Genomic DNA, 19555 nt, shown 5'->3' with positions numbered 1-19555 from the left:
TGTATTTTTATTTTTCATCTAAACATGAATCAAAGTTTATTAAGCAAATTGAAAAATAGCAAACGTTTCTTTTTGGCAGCAGTAATGCACACAAGATTTTGATCGCATTTCAAACAAGAGTTCAAAGGTAAGCCTAATTTTTTTTCGCAAACAGTATTTACGTAGCACATTTCATGTTCCCAGGATGTCCCAAATCACTTTACAGCCAATGATGTAAAGATTGTGTTGGGAACTGGAGCAGCTAATTTGCGCACAGCAAGGTTCCACAAACAGCAATGAGCTAAATAACCAGATCATTTATTTTTAGTGGTGTTGAGCGACAAGTATTGTGTGGAACCCTGGAGGATTTCCCTGCTTTTCTTCAAATAGTGCAATACAATTTTTTTTTTATTCATTCATGGGATGTGGGCGTTGGTGGCTAGGCCAGCATTTATTGCCCATCCCTTGAGAGGGTGGTGGTGGTGAGCTGCCTTTCTGAACCGCTGTAGCGGTTTGATACAACTGAATGGCTTGCTAGGCCTTTTCAGAAGGCATTTAAGAGTCAACCACATTGCTGCGGATCTGGAGTCACATGTAGGCCAGACCAGGTAAGAACGGCAGATTTCCTTCCCTAAAGGGCATGAGTGAACCAGATGGGTTTTTACAACAATCGACAATGGTCGCCATTGGACTAGCTTTTCAAAATTCAAGCTTTGTTAATTGAATTGAAATTTCACCATCTGCCATGGTGGGATTCGAACCCATGTCCCTAGAGTATTTTCCTGGGTCTCTGGATTACTAGTCCAGTGATATTATCACTACACCATTGCCTCCCCTCAAAACAGTTTACATTCACCAGAGAGGGCAGACATGGTCTTGGTTTATCAGCTCATCCAGGAGATGGTACCTCCCACAGTGCAGCACTCCCTCAGTACTGACCCTCTGACAGTGCAGCACTCCCTCAGTACTGACCCTCTGACAGTGCAGCACTCCCTCAGTACTGCATTGAAGTGTCAGCGTGAATAATGCACTCAAGTGTCTGAAGCGGAGCTTGAACTTTCTGACTCAGAGGCCAGCATGCTACTGACTGAGCAAGGCAGACCAATTAAATCACTGTCCTTTCCTTACTAGCCCAGATGGGAATTGCATTGCTCAGGCAGTTCTGAGGGATTTTCAGTCAACCACGATCTTTTTATATGCAGATTCATAGTGAAAAAACCATCAGTGAGCACCACGATGCACTATTAATTACCAGGCCCCAGGGAGAGAGAAATGTAATGTCCTACTGTGAAGCAGATGGTGTGCATCTGACACTTTCATATTGGGGGAAAGAACAAGACCGTATAAAAATGTCCTGAACTGGTCCAGGTAGGTATCACAGGACACAATTGTAAGTACTGCCCCAATTTGACCCAATCTGACCCAGGCTAAACCACGACCTGTTTGAGTCATAAGCTGAAAGTCAGCGTTGACAGTTAAAGTTATGCCCTCACCCCCGCACCGCAGAGCAAAGTTTTTTTTATATCATGAGCACAAGTCCACAAATTGAAAGGTCAAATTCAGAAGTGCAGAAGTATGTCTTGGGCCCACTGAACCTGCTCCATCAGTGTTAACTGCATTTGCTCTTTTGAATCCCAATTTGCTAAGTGATCTGCACTCCCTGAGTATCCCTACCTCTCAAGCCAGTATCTACCTGCTCTTTAAACACCTCCAATTATTATGCAGCAATGGCCTTACTGCCTAATGGCAGTGCGTTCCACATTTTTACAACCCTTTATGCAAGGAGGGTTTTTCCTGGAGTACAGCCAGTTGATATTACGATACTTCATTTTTACCTTTCCTATCTGCTCCACTTCGAGAAGTGACCAGTGACAAGACAATTCAGTTAAATACTTGCTTTCACAATCTTTTTGATCAAGGAACATATAAGATCGTGAGGGGTCTTGACAGGGTGGATGTAGAAAGGATGTTTCCCCTTGTGGGAGAATCTAGAACTAGGGGTCACTGTTTAAAAATAAGGGGTCGTCCTTGTAAGACAGAGATGAGGAGAAATTTAAAAAAAAATAAAAAAAATAATTTAAAATAAAAAACTAAAAGGGGGTGGCCCATCATGCTCTGAAATTATTGAACTCGATGTTCAGTCCGGCAGGCTGCAGTGTGCCTAATCGGTAAATGAGATGCTGTTCCTCAAGCTTGCGGTGATGTTCACTGGAACACTGCAGCAATCCCAGGACAGGAGGTGTGAGCATGAGAACAGGGAGGGAGCGGGGTGTTGAAATGGACAGCAAGCGGAAGCTCGGGGTCATGCTATCGGACTGAGCGGAGGTGTTCCGCAAAGCGGTTACCCAATCTGAGTTTGGTCTCCCCAATGGAGAGGAGACCACAATGTGAGCTGTGAATACAGTATACTAAATTGAAAGATGTACAAGTAAATCACTGCTTCACCTGAAAGGAGTGTTTGGGGCCTTGGATTGTGAGGAGAGAGGAGGTAAATGAGCAGGTATTGCACCTCCTGCGATTGCAGGGGAAGGTGCCATGAGAAGGGGACAAGGTGGTAGGGGTAATGGAGGAGTGGACCAGGGTGTCGTGGAGGGAATGATCCCTTTGGAATGCTGACAGGGGAAGGGAGGGGAAGATGCGACTGGTAGTGGCATCACACTGGAGGTGGCAGAAATGGCGGAGGATGATCCTTTGGATATGGAGGCTGGTGGGATGGAAAATGAGGACAAGGGGAACCCTGTTGCGGTTCTGGGAGGGAGGGGAAGGGGTGAGGATAGAGGTGCGGGAAATGGGCCGGACACAGTTGAGGGCCCTGTCAACCACAGTGGGGCGGGGGGATCCTCGGTTGAGGAAAAAGGAAGACGTATCAGAAGCACTATCGTGGAAGGTAGCATCATCAGAGCAGATGCGTCGGAGACGGAGAAACTGGGAGAATGGAATGGAGTCCTTACAGGAGGCAGGGTGTGAAGAAGTGTAGTCGAGGTAGCTGTGGGAGTCGGTGGGCTTATAATGAATATTAGTAGTCAGCCTATCCCCAGAGATGGAGACAGAGAAGTCGAGGAAGGGAAGGGAAGTGTCGGAGATGGACCATGTAAAGGTGAGAGAAGGGTGGAAATTAGAAGCAAAGTTGATAATGTTTTCCAGTTCCGGGCGGGAGCAGGAATCGGCACCGATATCGGCATCTACACTCATCATACAGTCACCAGATATTTTCTAATGTCAATTACCGATTATGTCTTATTAAGACATCACAATCAGTAATCCTTTGGCGCACAAAGCACCATGTACTAACCATCATAAAGGCACTTGACAATAACACATTTGTTTGTTGTGATTTGCCAGGTAATAATCTCGTCTTAGAGGTTCAGTTAACAGAGCCTTAAGTAGTTTCGTACCTGGTCAATCAGTCCCAGGGGGTTTTGTACACACCAAAGAGATAATGTTAAACCTTCCTGCTGTAAATTGTCCGGCTTAGACATACAGGTTCACTTTGGAGGTCACAGTCTTACAGCCTTTCACTGACAACATCTTCTCCTCTTTCGGGTAGTAGATCAAACTGCTTGCTACTTTAGTGACAATGTCCTCATTGTTGTTCACCCCTCTAGATACAAGTTCTGCTCTCACGCATGACACAACATGTTTAAACTCCAGGGGTAGGAAGGGAATGAAATGATCAATCAAATTGGTTTGGATGAGGTGAGTCTGCCAGAAGCCACCTGTAAGAGAAATGTTGCAAAACATTAATCTAACCAACAAAACAGATAATTCTGCTCATCGTTTTCAGAGTGAGTACATTTTTTGTACCCTCCCTTCGGTGCCAGCTTTCTCCTCTCCTGTAGGCATTGACTCTGATACTCATTGTGCTCCAGCTCATTACCCAAGTGGCCATTGACTACGTGAGACTTGGCAGTGAGTGTTAGCAGCCTGCTCCTAGCCTCACCCCATCCCTACACACAAGCAGATTCAGCAGGAGTCACTGGTTAGTGACCAGAAACAAGAAGCTCAACAGATTTTTCCCTTTCCCTGGTGCTGAGGCTAGGCCTAGACCACCCCCAACCCACACCAATGAAACCTTGGAGACTGAAGCCAAGGTTCGCTCTGATCTATACAGTTCAGTTAGTCATGGGTTAATTTGCTGCGTCACCATGGACCCAATCAGTACATTCACGGCTCACCAGGCAATTTATGTTTCACGTTATAATACATTCTTGAGTACTGGATCAAAAAAAGGCATCTTTTATAAGTTTTACAAGCAAAAATAAATGTCCATCCAATGGCTGGCATTTGTTCACTCAGGAACAGGGCTGTAGTTGTGAGGGAACCTTTTTCTATTCTTTCATGAGATGTGGGCATCACTCCCAAGGCAAGCATTTGTTGCTCAGCCCTCATTGGCCTTGACCCGAATGACTTGCTAGACCATTTCAGAGGGTAGTTCAGAGTCAAACACATTGCTGTGGGGCTGGAGTCACATGTAGGCCAGAAGATTTCCTTCCCTAAATGGCATTGTGAACCAGATGGCTTTTAATGGCAATCGACAATAGTTCCAGGGCACCCTTACTAGCTTTTAATTCTAGATTTTTATTAATTAATTGAAATTAAATTCCACCATCTACCATGGTGGGATTTGCACCTGTGTCCCCAAGGTATTAGCCTGAGCCTCTGGATTACTAGTCCAGTCACATTACCACTATGCTACCATCTCCCCAGTGAAAGTGAAACAAAAGAGAGAATGCGTTTTGCCAATTGAGGTTTTTTGTGCATCATTTTATTCTCCATTTGTCAGTGACGCACACTTACTATTGTTCTTGTTGAAGACCATCCGGGAGAGCTCTTCCTCTAGCTGACTCAGTTTAATGCTCTCCCTTTTCTTTCCTCTCATCAAGGTGCTCAAGGTGATTTCATTTATCTTGTCGCCACCAGTATTGCTATTCAGGGGAAAACAGAATCGGGTGTTATTAGTCATCCTCAGCAAGGTCAACAAGAGCAAGTGAGAGATCACTCCAACCGGGAATTCAAGAGTCCCAAAGTGTGTTCAAAATTTGGAACTTGCTACCACATGGAGTAGTTGAGGCAAATAGCATAGATGCATTTAATGGGAAGCTGGATAAACACGTGAGGGAGAAAGGAATAGTAGGATATTCTGAAAGAGATAGAGATGTAGAGGGGTGGGAGGAAGCATGTGGAGCACAAATGCCAGCATGGACCAGATGGGCTGAACGGCCTGCATCTGTGCTGTAGACTCGCTGTAATTCACTGTGACACTGTGGCAGGAAGAGGGGCTTTTAAAGTCAGGAGACATTTCTTCTACTTCACAATGGAACTTTTACATTGAATCTCCTCCTGGAACCTGCCACAATGGGACAATTTTAACCTAACTCACTGGGCGAAATCCCACAAGATCAGGTAGAATGGTGATTTTACATCCTGCCCAAAATTGCACACAAGTGACTTTGATGGACAGTAGAAGCAGGCAGGGTGTAAAACCCACTCCCATGGGTTTCCTGATGGGAGGGTTAGATTAAAATTGCCCCATTGTGTCCAATACTTAGAAATATCATGATTCTTCACCAGGCTTATTGGTTGATGATCACGAGTGGGAATCCTGCCAATTTCTACTGTCCCGAAGCAGGTTGTTACTTGGTGCCTACTTACCTCAAGAAGATGAATATTGCTTTTCGATAATCCACTTTGTCAACATCACTGGTGTAGTCCAGGAAAGGTTTGATAGCATTGATGAGGCCTGGATGCATCTTGTCCATTTCATCAAAGATAAACATTGATCTGGGACATACCGTAACATTTCCACGAATCCAAGCCCGCAACTGATTCTGCAGAATTAAAAGAAAACTGTCTCACAATAGTGGACTTGCTTCACCTCAACATTTTTTTTTTATTTTACAACACTTATTTGATGTCATTAATATCCTTTTGCTATTGTCTATCCCAAATTTCTCGAGAAAGTGGTGGTGAGCCGCCTTTTTGAACCGCTGCAGTCCATGTGGGGAAGGTGCATCCACAGTGTTCTTGGGTATGGAATTCCATGGTTTTGACCCAGCACCAGTGAAGGAAAGATGATAACCAACACTTATTAGTATATGTTCTGGAAAATCCATGATAAATGAGGGAGAAGAAAAATGACCACAAACTTCAGTTTAAGAATCACCCAGCATTAAAATAAAACATAAATCAAGATTTTTATAGGTTTTGCATTGTGTTATATCCATGCATTGATGATGCTATGAATCTATCATTACAATGAAGGTCTTACTAAGCATAATAATTACCTGATACTGGTTAATGAGTTGCAGATGAGGGAAATGGTGGGTGGACACAAATACATGTATGTACTGGCTGTTCATTCCATTTTTGTAAAGGTTCTGTGCTATCAGTTGACTGACAAAGTTCTTGCCGGTGCCACTGTCACCGTGTAGAGACATGGTGAGGGGTTTCTTGGGATCAGGAGTACTTAAAGAACCTTTAATCGCTTTGACGATCACTTTACGTGCAATGTGCTGTCCAAATAGTTTGTGCGTGAAATCCCTCTCTAATCCTGTATTAATAATCAGCAAAGAAAAGTCATGTTAAAAAGGAAAACTTGCATTTATATAGCGCCTTTCATGTCTTCAGGCTATCTCAAAGTGTTTTACAGCCAATGAAGCACTTTTGAAGTATAGTCACTCTTATAATGCAGGAAATGCGGCTGCCAATTTGTGCACAGCAAGCTCCCACAAACAGCAATGTGATAATACTCAGATAAATTATTTTTAGTGATGTTGATTGAGCGATAAATATTGGCCGGGATATCAGGGAGAACTCCCCTGCTCTTCTTCAAAATAGTGCCATGGCATCCCACACATCCGCCTGAGAGAGCAGACGGGGCCGTGATTTAACGTCACAATCGAAAACGGCACCCTTGACAGTGCAGCACTCCCTCAGCACCGAATTGGGATGTCAGCCTAGATACCTGTGTCCAAGTTTATGGAGTTAGGTTTTAACCTGCAACTGTCTGATTCAGAAGTGAGAATGCTACCAACTGAGCCACAACTAACACTGCTGCCAATTACATTCCAATGGGGTTTATGCTGCTGAAAAACAATTCTCGTCACTACTTGTCTCCACTGACCCTGTGCTTGTCTGACATCCAGGTCATGAATGAGCTGTAACTTCCTCTGGTTAAATATTGGGAAAATCAAAGCCATTGTCTTTTCTCCATACCACAAACTCTGTACCCTAGCAACTAACAAGAATTGAGAAACAAGATTTAATAATAAATATTGAAATGTCATCACTTGTTCTTATAGTGGCAGCTTCTTGATATTATCACTGGAGCTACTGCAAGAATGCACTTGTACACCCCTTAACCCTCTAAATTCCAAGGAACACAACCCTAGTTTGTGTAATCTCTCCTCGTAATTTAACCCGTGGAGTCCAGGTATCATTCTGGTAAATCTGCACTGCACTCCCTCCGAGGCCAATATATCCTTCTTAAAGTGTGGTACCCAGAACTGCTCACAATAACTCCAGGTCTAGTTTAACCAGGGCTTTGTATAGCTGAAGCATGACTTCTAGCCCCTTGTACACTAGTTCTTAAGCTATCAAGGCCAGCATTCCAATAGCCTTTTTGATAATTTTCTGGACCTGTTCTTGACATTTTAATGATCTGTGTACCTGGAACTCGAAGTTGCTTTGGACCTGTACTGCTTCTAGCTTTTCACCATTTACAAATACCCTGTTCTATAATTTTTAGGTTCAGAGTGGATGATGTCACATTTGTCTACATTCCAATCCATTTTAATCCAGTTTAAAAATAAGGGCTCTCCCATTTAAAACTGCACAAAATACAGTCAGCTCACGAATCAATGAGACTTCTGACACCCTTTGGTTCTCAAGTATTTTGTTGAAGCTTGACTTCTAGTTAGTCGTGCCTTAAGTAACAACTGTGAAAGGTGAATGTCGGTCCAAAGATAGAATGAACATACTTGTGTCCATAACAATAACCACAATAACTTACATTTATATAGTGCCTTTATCATAGTGCAACATCCCAAGATGCTTCACAGGAGTGTTAGCAAACAAAATCTGACACCAAGCTACAGAAGGAGATATTAGACCAGGTGACCAAAAGCTTGGTCAAAGAAGGTGGCTTATGTGGGGTGTCTTAATGTAGAGAGAGGTGGAGAGACAGAGAAGTTTGGGAGGGGGGGGTGGGGGGGGCGCGAATTCCAGAGCTTTTGGCCCGGGCAGTTGAAGGCACATCCATTAATCGCGGGGAAATTGAAATTGAACATGCACAAGAGGCCAGAATTAGAGGAGCACGGGGAGGGTTGAAGAGCTGGACTAGGTTACAGAGAAATGACTGGGATCCAATGTAGTTCAGCGAGCACAATAGGTGATAGGTGAAAGAGACTTGGTGCGAGTTAGGATATGGGCAGCGAAGTTTTGAGTGAGCTGCTTTACAGAGTATGGAAGATGTGAGGCCAGCCAGCAGAGCATTGCAATAGCCAAGTCTGGAGGTAGTAAAGGCATGCTTTACATTTTCCACAGTCATTGTCACTTCAATAATATTAGCAGCACTAGCCCAACAATCCTACAATAAAACACAGTTAGAAAGCAGTTTAAATTATCAGTATTTAAATATCAAAGTTTGACCTTTTACATCCAGTGATATCCAGTTATTGTCACAGCGCTCGCAGCAGATGAAGGTATAGGCAAGAATTCCCACTAATGCTATCACCACTGCTAAGCCTGTTCCATAAACAAGCAGCTTTGCCATGTTTGGAAGGTCTGCTTCTGGTAAGTTTTATTATCATGTGAATGGCTGAAAAAACAAATGAGACATTTTGAAAAATTAAGTAGCTGTTCTGATGAATTTGCTAAACATACGATAGCTTTCAACATTTGTGTGTGTTAACTGTAGCTCAGTGGGTAGCGCTCCTGTCTTTTGAGTCAGAAAGATGTGGGTTTAAGTCCCACTCCTAACACTTGAGTACAACAATCTAGACTGGTGCCTCTTTGTGTGTAGAAGTGTTTCCCAACTTCATTCCTGAAAGGTCTAGCCTTAACTTTTAGACTGTGCACCGTAGTCCTAGAACCCTCTAACCAGTGAAAATAGTTTCTCCTTGTCTACCCTATCTGTTCCCCTTAATATCTTGGAAACTTTGATCAAATCACCCCTTAACCTTTTACATTCCAGGGAATACAACCCTAGTTTGTGTAATCTCTCCTTGTAATTTAACCCTTAGAGTCCAGGTATCATTCTACACTGCACTCCTCCAAGGCCAATATATCCTTCCTAAGATACCCAGAACTGCACACAGTAACTCTGGGTGTGGTCTAACCAGGGCTTTGTATAGCTGAAGCATAACTTCTACCCTCCTGTATACTAGTCATAGAGAGAAATACAGCACTGAAACAGGTCCTTCAGACCACCTGGTCTGTGCCAACCATCAACCACCCATTTATACTAATCCTACATTAATCCCATTTTCCCTCTCACATCCCCACCTTCCCTCACTTCTCCTACCTACACTAGGGGCAATTTTTACAATGGCCAATTTACCTATCAACTCACAAGTCTTCAGCATATGGGAGGAAACCAGAGCACCCGGAGGAAACCCACACAGTCACAGGGAAAACTTGCAAACTCCACACAGGCAGTACCCAGAACTAAACCCAGGTCACTGGAGCTGCGATGCTAGCCACTGTGCTGCACTAGTTCTTAAGATATCAAGACCAGCATTCCAATAGCCTTTGTGATGATTTTCTGGACCTGTTCTTGACATTTTAAACGATCTGTGTACCTGGAACTCGAAGTTGCTTTGGACCTGTACTGCTTCCAGCTTTTCACCATTTACAAATACCCTGTTCTATTTTTAGGTTCAAAGTGGATGATGTCACATTTGTCTACATTCAAATCCATTTTAATCCAGTTTGAAAATAAGGGCTCTCCCACTTCAGACGGAGATGAGGAGAAATCTTTCTCTCAGAGGGTTGTTAGGCTGCAAAATTCTCTTCCCCAGAAAGCAGTGGAAGCAGGGTCATTGAATAATTTTACGGCTGGTTAGATAGATTCTTGAATGAGAAGTAAGTCAAAGGGTATAGGGGGCAGACAGGAAAGTAGAGTTGAGGCCACATTCGGATCAGCCATGATCTTATCAAATGGCAGGGCAGGCTTGAGGACCCGAATGGCCTACCCCTGCTTCTAATTCATATGTTTGTATGTTCATATTTGCCAGTTTTGCCCATTCACTGAATCTATCACGGTCTCTGTAATTTTACGCTTCCATCTACACTGGTTATAATGTCGCCTATCTTTGTGACGTTGCCAAACTTGGATCTATGGCTTTCTATCCCATAATCACCTATATTGAAATTCATTTGCCAACTAAATGCCTATTCTGCAATTTATTAATCTCGTTGTATTTTGTTGCAGTTTTCCTTAGTCTTAACTGCACCCTCCAATCATGGGCTGAATTTTCCCAATTTTTCTGGATGTCGGGACCATTTTCGGATTGCAAACCCGATTGCCGCCCGAGCGGGATTGCCGGTCCAATCTTCCGGGAGGTGCTCAATTAAAAACCCGCCTGCGAGATCACCATCTAATTTGGCACGGCAGGCAGGGTAAGGAGGCTGGAGGGTGAAGGGTGAATCAGCATGCCTGAGTTAAGAGAGTGGCCGGCAGCCTTCGCTGTGTCTGTACTGAGAGTGCTGCTGAGGTGAATGGCATCAAAAGATGATGGAGGTGAGTGAAGGCTGAGAAACCAGCAGTCATGTCTGCACCCCGAGCACTGTCCGTGACAGCAGTCTCCAGGAGCTACTCTTACAGTGGCAACCCTCCACCCGCGGATGACCTCAGGCTTCCCCATTTGCACCTTTACGTTCAGATTGCATGCTATTTTCATGGGGCTTCCACCTCCCACTGTGCAAACACTGTGGGGGCTGCACAGTGCCACTGATGAAATACCATCTTCCTGGCAAAATGTCTGCTAATTGATTCAGTAACAAGCTCAATCGGCTTCCACCCCTCTGGGGTTGAGTAGCACACACAAGCCAACTCCAGGAAAAGCAGCAGGAGGCAGGAACACTTTGGCATTCCTGTCTGGCATCATTTGTTCTAATTTTCCCAGCACCCCGCAGTCTCCAAACCCCCGCCTGGGAAAATTCCCCTCTATACTTCTGATTCCCGAGTCCAAATCCTCAAAACAAACTGTGACTGATAAACATCTCAACACCAATCCCTGTGGAACAACACTTCCCACCTTTTGCCGGTGTGCGTAACTGCCCTTAACCCATACGCTCTGTTTTTTGTTTTGATTTCCATTCTCTGATTTTAGTCTTGAGTCTTATGTGCGGTACCTTATTGAAGACTTTCTGAAAATCCAAAAATAATACATCTGCTACATTAGCCTTGCCTGCTCTTTCTGTTACTTCTTCAAAGAATTCAATAAGGTTCATCGTGCATGACTTTCCCTTTTGAAATCCATGCTTTCTAGTGGCAATACAGTAAAGGAAAACATGACAGCCTAGGCACAGTGATAACACTCTCACCTCCTGAGTCAGAATGTAGTGGGTTCAAGATCCACACCAGAGACTTGAGCACAAAGCCTTGGCTGATTCTCCAGTGCAGTACTGAGGGGGTGCTGCACAGTCTGAGGTGCAATCTTTCTATTTATCCCTCAACCAACATCACTAAAACAGTTATCTGGTCATTAACCGCAATGCTGATTTTGGGATCTTGCTGTGCGCAGGTTGCCTGCCGCGTTTCCAGCATTACAGTAGTGACTACACAGTGACTGCAGCTTTGCAACTTCCTGAAAGGCGCTATATAAATGCAAGTCTTCAAAATGGGCAAATACATATGTCAAAAGGTGACGATCGTTCGAGTAAGCCAATTAACAGATTAAATACATACATTTTTAAAAGGACCTAAGTTACATTTACTCCTAAATTAAGGATGCAGCTCGAATAATTCCCCTGTTTCTCTTCACTCCGGGTCTGACCCAGACACTGCTAGTTTCAACTACTCCAAGCTTCATGTAAAAAGATTTGAAGCGGAGATGCTCCGCACCGGGAAAGAGGGCGAAAGTTTAACACTTACTGAAGAAACTCTCCCAAAACTTCTGGCACCGCGACCACCACCCAAACAGCAGATGAAAACGAATTGTTTTTTAACATACAAACTTATTGGAGCGCGATAACCGCATTTAAAACTGGTATTAAAAAAAAGTGAAAGAGAAAGAGAAAACGAAAGTTAAGTCCACTTCCTGGGCTGTCACCTCCTCCCAGTCACAAACCTACCAGAGAGAGAGGAAGAGAAAGGCGTCCCACACCTCCATCATACCCCACTCCCTCCTCCACTCCTTAACTCCCTCATTCCCCCTCTCCATCCAACCCAGCCCACCTCACCCCCTTTCCCATCTCTCTCACACCCTCTCCAACTCACCCATTCCCCAACTCCCTCACCCCATTCCTCCATCCAATCTCCCTCACTCTCTCCCCAACAACCCCCCTTCACCCCCTCCCCAACTCCCTCACCTCCCACATTCCCCCATCCCACCTTACTCACACCCTCCCCAAATAACCTACCCACTTTACCCATGCCCCAACTCCCTCAACGCATCGCCACCCAACCCCAACCTCTGTCACTTCCTTCCCAACTCCCTGAGCCCCTCATTCCGCGTCCAATCTCCCTCACTCCCTCCCCAACTAACCCACCCCCTCACTCCCCAACTTCCTCACCCAGTCATTCCCCCTCACCCTCTCGCGACCCAATCCAATGGCCCTCATCAACTCCCCAACTCCCTCATTCCCCCCACTTCTCTACCCTGCTCTCCACCCCATCCCATGCCCGTATCTCCCTGAGGCACTGCCACCCCCTCAATCCCAGCCTCCTCACCCTGCCCCATCTCCTTATTCCTCCACCCGCCTCTCTATGCCATCACTTCACTCCCTCCCTAACTCCCTTATCTACCCCTACCCCACTTTCAACCCCCAACCCCCTCATCACTCACCTCTGTCTCCATTCAACCCAACCACCTCATCCACCTCAATCCCCTCACTCCCTGAAGCAAACAAAGCCTCTTTGAGGGAAACACACACAAAGAAAGGGAGGAGGGAAACAGGTTGAGGGGGAGGGGGCATTAAGCTTCCCGCCACCAACGCTGGGGAGAAAGTGAGTGGGAGTGAGGGTAACTGGATGGAGGGTTGAATGTGAGTTGAGTGACAGCAGAGTGAGAGGTAAGAGAGGGTAAAAGGATTTAAGTGGTGGGTAATTCAGAGGGAACGAAGTAAGGGTAGTGATGGTGTTGTAGGATTGGGAGAATTAGTGGAATGATGAAAGTGTAGAATATTTGGTGGGGACAAGCACAATTCACTGGATAAGGAGATGGGACGGGAGCTGTTAAAGGCCTCATTTTCCTATAATCTTTTTCCCAAAGGCAGGCTCCAACCAGTGGTGGCTCCTTTCCCTGCAGAATTCTCATCTGCAATAAAGTTTTGTTTATTGTCCATTGAAGTTTTGGTTTTCACTGCCACCTCTACAATTAAAAAAATCTTCAACAGATCTGTGCCTGACTGGATATATATTTCACCAATGCATAGGCTTGTTACACAAAATGGGTGTTCAAATGGAAATTCAAGCTCGCAATCTACTCAACATTATCAGTTTGTGTTTATGACATGGTGTCAAATCCTTTCTGCAGGCTTGGATAGTACGTTGAAATACATTGGCCTGGATTCTGCAGTCCAGCAGCAAGGGGACGGCATTCGCTGTTCATTATGCTTACACTGGCCCCCAGACTTTTCAGGAGCTTTTGAACAACACGTTATGATATTTAGAGATCCTTTCCATCATGGTGCATTCTACAGGGGATCTGTGGTGTGTAAGAGCAGGGCAAGCAGCAGGGTGACTCGTCGACCAATCAGATTGAAGAATCCTCACTGAGACACAAAGAGCCTATACCTGGGTTTTAGCTGTGGTTTGATGGGTAGCAATCTTATTCCTGAGTTGGAAGGTTGTGAGTTCATGCCTCATTCCAGGACTTGATCAAAGCAGTACAATACTGAGGAAGTGCTGCACTGTCAAAGGTGCCGTCTTTCGGATGAGACATTAAACCAAATTTCTCTCGGGTGGATGTAAAAGCTCCTGTGGCCACTATTTAGAAAAAGAACAGGGGAGTTTTTCCCACTGTCCTGACCAATATTTATCCCTCCCACAAGCAGATTATCCGGGCATGATCACATTGCTGTTTGTGGGAGCTTGCTGTGTGCAAATTGGCTGCTGTGTTTCCTACATTACAACAGTGACTCTACAGTGCCTTGGAACATCCGGTGTTCATAAAATGCGCGATATAATTGTAAGTCTTCTTTTTATATGTGAGAATATTTAATTACTTGTAAAATTATGCACAGCAAACAAATAAAATAAGGGAAAGAAGGATGGGATTAAGAGAGAGAGAAAAAAAGAGACAATTTTAAAAAATCTCTAACAATAATAAAAATCTAAAGGAATGAGGCTCCACACTTGTAAAAGTACCAGTAATTAAGATTTATCACGCCATTAAAAATTCACATACACCTGAATGCACCAGCCCTAACTTTTACTGGGTAACTTGTAGGTAAGTAGCCCAACTTCATAACTTTTGTGTGTCTTAATACAGAATCTATCAATGAGATTCCGGTGTAGAGAAACTTATGGAGGAGTTGGGTAAATCAGACAGCAGCGTCCTGATTGTCAAGTTTAACTGCACATATGCAGACTCCAGAACTTGCTGTCTGCTTTACTCCATAATAGCGGTGAGTGTGGACAGCCTCACTGTTATTCCTAATGCAGAGTCTTTTCCTTGTCACTCATCTTTGATGCTGTATTTGAAGACAGAATACATGGATAGCTGGGGTGGGAATCAGCAATGCCACGCAAGTCAAACATGGAGATGCTGTTCGGAAGTTAAAAGATTATTAGGCAAGATAAGGGCTCATGGTGTTGGGGCTAATATATTAGCATGGATAGAGGATTGGTTAACAGACAGGAAGCAGAGAGTAGGCATAAATTGGGCATTTTCAAGTTGGCAGGCAGTGAATAGCGGGGTGCCGCAAGGATCAATGCTGGGGCCTCAGCTATTTACACTCGATATGAATGACTTGGTTGAAGAGACAGAGAGTAATGTATCTAAGTTTGCTGACGATACAAAACTCGGTGGAAAGGTAAGCTGCGGGGAGGATGTAGAGAGGCTGCAAAGAGATTTAGACAGGTTAAGTGAGTGGGCAACAAGATGGCAAATGGAGTATAATGTAGGGAAAGTGTGAAGTTGTTCACTTTGGTCATAAAAATAGAAAAGCAGAATAGTTTTTAAAAGGTAAGTGTTGATGTTCAGAGAGACTTGGGAGGTACTCGTACAAGGAACGCACAAAGTTAACATGCAGCTGCAGCAGGCAATTAGGAGGTCAAATGGTATGTTGAACTTTATTGCAAGGGGATTGGAGTACAGGAATAAAAAAGTCTTACTAAAATTGTGCAGGGTTTTGGTGAGACCGCACCTGGAATACTCTGTGCAGTTTTGGTCTCCACATTTAAGAAAGGATATACTTGCACTGCAGGCGATGCAGTGGTGATTTACTAAATTGGTCCCTGAAATGAGGAGGTTGTCCTCTCATGAGAGACTGAGTAAATTGGGCCTATATTCTCTGGAGTTTAGAAGAATGAGAGGCGATCTAATTGAGACATACAAGATTCTGAAAGGACAGGGTGGAAGCTGAGAGATTGATTCGACTGGTCGGGGAATCTAGAATGCAGGGGCACTGTCTCAGAATAAGGGGCCAATCATTCAGGTCTGAGATGAGGAGAAATTACTGCACTCAAAGGGTGAATCTTTGAGAGTTGTGGATGCCCCATCATTGAATACATTTAAGACTGGGATAGATAGATATTTGATCTTGCAGGGAATCAAGGATATGGGGAGTGGGCAGGAAAGTGGAGTTGAAGCCCAAGATGAGCCATGATTGTATTGAATAGTGGAGCAGGCTCGATGGGCCAGATGGTCTACTCCTGATCCTATTTCTTGTGTTCTTATGTTCTTGTGTTCTTGGGTTGGAGTTTTTTTGGGGAACATAAGGAAATTTTTATCTCGTATTTGTCAAAATACCATACCTAACCTAGCAATGCTTGATGCTCATATTTTGTACATCACCTGTCAGTAATAGTGCCCTGGGTTAGCTCTCAGACAAGCAAAACTATTTGTTTACAATCCAAATGTTTTATTCTGAGATGTTGGACAGTGTTACGCTTTACTTCTTTGCTGCAACAACAACTTGCATTTATATAGCACATTTAACAAAGTGAAAAAACGTCCCAAGGCATTTCACAGGAGCATTAATGGCACTAAGCCACATAAAGAGATTTAAGGACAGGTGAGGAAAAGCTGTACCAGAATGATACCGGAGTTTAAAGGGTTAAGGTTATGGGGACACATGACATAAACTTGGCTTGTACTCCTCTGAGATTAGAAGCTAGAAGGGGTGATCTAATCAAGGTGTTTAGAAAGTTAAGAGGCTTCAATAGGTCAGGTATGGAGGAACTATTTTCTCTGGTAGGGGCATCAAGAATGGGGGGGGGTAGAATTTTAAAATTCTAGGCTATTCAGGAAGCATTTTTTCATGCAAAAGGCAGTCGGAATCTTGAATTCTTTTCCCCAAAAGGCCGTGGATGATGGGGGGTGTCAATTGGAGCTTGCAAGACCGATAGATTTTTGTTGGGTACAGGGATCAAGGGATCTGGAGCAAAGGCAGGTAAATGGATTCGAGATAAAGATCAGCCAAGATCTTATTAAATGACGGCACAGGCTCGAGGGGCTGAATGGCCCACCGCTCTTCCGTATGTTCCTGCTTCTCACTCAGTCACTGATTTTATGGGATGGAGCTTTTTCCCCCTTTGAAACTGGGATAAGAAAGCGATTATCTGAGGGTCTTACCTTATACTTTTCCAGATTCCACAGCAGAAAGCATATTCTTATCAACGCAGGCCCCTCATGCTTCTAAAGACACCAGTGTGTGGCTGGGGAGTGGCAGCCAGAGAGAATAGGCACAATCTGCTCTGAAATCATTGCTTTTTAAGACACCAAGTATTTCATTGTCAATTTTTCAATACAAGTCACAAAAGAGGAACAGTTCAATAGGTCTGCATAGTTCTCTATTGAATTCCTGGCAAAAGGACCTACTTGAAAGAAAAATTGGGGGTACTCTTTTCTCTTGTTTTATTAAACAGAGCATTATGAGGTAATAACGCAGAGCGGTATAGAAACACAGAGGATTGAGGAAGTTAAGGAGCGCTGGCGCATTCTGTTCTGTTATCAAGACAATGAAGTCCTTTTAACAGATGAGATTAGCGGCCCTGCCATCTGTCTTGATGCCTCTTGCACACACAGAGGGTAGACAATTTGCTCTTGTGCGGGAATGGAAATGTGAAAGTGGCACCATAATCAAAACTTTCTGTAACTGAGAGTAAGTTTGCTTAGCGCAGCTGGTGAAAAGAGAGGCACCCTCTGATTTACTCACACCCTTTTTAAAAAATTCTACATTTCTCCAAAGTCCCATCTAAAGTCAGTCATTTTGCATGCGGTGTTTGCTTTCTTGTGTAGCATCACTAGAGGGCCTCAGGCCCCTAACTTTAAACCATTGATTGGTATTTCCTCAGTGACCATATAAATTGCTCATATCACCAATGGCATTTTAGTTTTCAATCTACACTTAGTCTTATAACGTGGTGCTGGAGCGATAAGCATTCTGCACGTTGCTATCTCCTCACAGTATAAATAATAACACAAAGTCACAAAGGGTCAAGTAAACTTATAAGACTTACATTTATATAGCCTCAGGGTGTCCCATAGCATTTTACAGCCAACAGTGTACTTTTCTTTTCCTCATCACTGTTATAATATAGGCAACACAGCAGGCAATTTGTGCACAGCAAGCTCCCACAAACAGCAAGGAGATAATGACCAGATAACCTATTTTCAGTAATATTGGTTGAATGATAAATGTTGCCCGGGACACTGGGAAGGGCACCCCCTGGTCTTCTTTAAAATAGTGCCATGGAATATGCGAGTTTTACAGCCAGATGTCGTTTCACTGAAGCAGTCCTATACAAGACTGTAGTTGCCGGTAAAACAGTAAATGTTAAATAGTGATTCTAACATGCACTGGGATATAATTCTGATTTGCGAAAGGTCTGGGGATCTGTTGTCTCCTTTAAGCTGCTTTGGGGAACGAGGCTGGTCCAGTAAACCTTGAAATACCTGATAACATTGTGAATCTCCGGTTGGGGGATTTGGTTGTTCTGACAAAGCTGAAAATGCTTGGTATTGTTGCTCATCTCAGCTAAAGGGGATAATGCTGATCTGGGAAAGCTCTAAGGTATTTGCTCTGGGAAATGTGGCTGGTTTTGTAAAGCCCTGAAGACATGGTATTTTTCATTTGTACTGTGCAGTGCAGTGATGGGGGTGGGTATGGTGGCAGGAGTTGAGCTAAGTCAAAGCAATGCTCTTAGAGCCTGGTATTAATACCGATCTGCATTGACAGATGCTTCAGTGAAGCTGCATCTGTCTGTAGAACTCTCATGTCTGAGTGCGCTTTCAGCCTGTGACACTTCAAATATTCTTGTCATGTTTTTTCTCACTATTTTTCTACCAGTTTTTCCCCCAATATAAATTTCCATAACCACATTTTTAACAGAAAATGTCTATGTAAACAAACTCATCACTCTGATTGCATAATCTGGCCAAAGAATGCCACCCCCTGCCCATTTTTCTCCTCGATATCTAAAATTTCTCATGTCCAAAATAAAGGATTGAAATTTTTTAAAATCTAAAATTATGTATTTCACAAAAGCATGATTACCTCTACCTGGATCCTTTAATCCCTTCATTAAATTTTACACTTAAAGGCTTCAGCTGCTCCCAAAGGCTTGGGCTTGGAGTAGTTGGGTGAGATTTTAACTCAAACAAAAACCATTCAACTGCACGGAGTTAAAATTGGGATGATTATTTTTGCAGCTTGGTGAGTGGTTGGATTGTACACGCTGAGCATCTGAGGGATATTCACTCCTGGGACTGTGCAGTTTACTGTACAGATGCAATACTTTTCCTCAGCTTGGAGCCTACCTTCAAATGCTTCCCTTTTTTAACAAAGGAAGATTTTACAAGTTTGATTTGAAATTTAAATTGAGTGTTTTTTTCCCACAGGAGTAGCGTCAATGAGTGCGTGTATGAGAATGAGAAAAATGCAGCGTACCAATTGCAAAGGAAAACAGAAGTTGCTGGTAAAACTCAGCAGGTCAGGCAGCATCTGTGGAGAGAGAAACAGATTTAATGTTTCAGGTTTGTGACCTTGCATCAGAACTGAGAACTCTGTTTCTCTCTCCAAAGAAGCTGTCTGACCGACAGAATATTTCCAGCATTTTCTGTTCTTATTACAGATTTTTCAGGAGGCAGTGGCATAGTGGTAATGTCACTGGACTAGTAATCCAGAGATCTAGGCTAATGCTCTGGGTTCAAATCCCACCACAGCAGATGGTGAAATTTGAATT

At 43.7% G+C, this 19555-nt stretch overlaps 1 protein-coding gene across 2 annotated transcripts; it reads right to left on the bottom strand.

Annotated features, from left to right (window-relative positions):
- Nucleotides 1-22: 22 nt before the first annotated feature.
- On the bottom strand, nt 23-12223 carry LOC137347613 (torsin-1A-like). Of its 2 annotated transcripts, none has more exons than XM_068012174.1 (6): nt 12077-12223; nt 8629-8797; nt 6264-6529; nt 5632-5807; nt 4777-4904; nt 23-3695 (listed from the first exon to the last, which is right to left on the bottom strand). In XM_068012174.1, exons 2-6 carry the CDS (start codon nt 8750-8752, stop codon nt 3451-3453), a joined length of 939 nt encoding a protein of 312 aa, XP_067868275.1. In that variant the 5' UTR covers nt 8753-8797; nt 12077-12223; the 3' UTR covers nt 23-3450. The 2 variants fall into 2 exon arrangements, with proteins under 2 accessions (XP_067868275.1, XP_067868276.1); XM_068012175.1 differs by lacking the exon at nt 12077-12223 and adding an exon at nt 11891-11909.
- Between the last annotated feature and the right edge of the window lie 7332 nt (nt 12224-19555).

This window comes from Heterodontus francisci, chromosome 32 (genome assembly GCF_036365525.1).
Source record: "Heterodontus francisci isolate sHetFra1 chromosome 32, sHetFra1.hap1, whole genome shotgun sequence".
Taxonomy (NCBI): domain Eukaryota; kingdom Metazoa; phylum Chordata; class Chondrichthyes; order Heterodontiformes; family Heterodontidae; genus Heterodontus; species Heterodontus francisci.
The sequence above is the reverse complement of the archived record's forward strand: the minus strand, read 5'-3'. Positions and strand labels throughout refer to the sequence as shown.

Coding starts and splice junctions, on each gene's coding strand:
- LOC137347613 (XM_068012174.1), bottom strand. CDS start 8,752: ATGGCAAAGCTGCTTGTTTATGGAACAGGCTTAGCAGTGGTGATAGCA. Junction 5,808..6,263: donor AACTCATTAACCAGTATCAG/GTAATTATTATG, acceptor TTAATTCTGCAG/AATCAGTTGCGGGCTTGGAT. Junction 4,905..5,631: donor GCAATATTCATCTTCTTGAG/GTAAGTAGGCAC, acceptor TCCCCTGAATAG/CAATACTGGTGGCGACAAGA.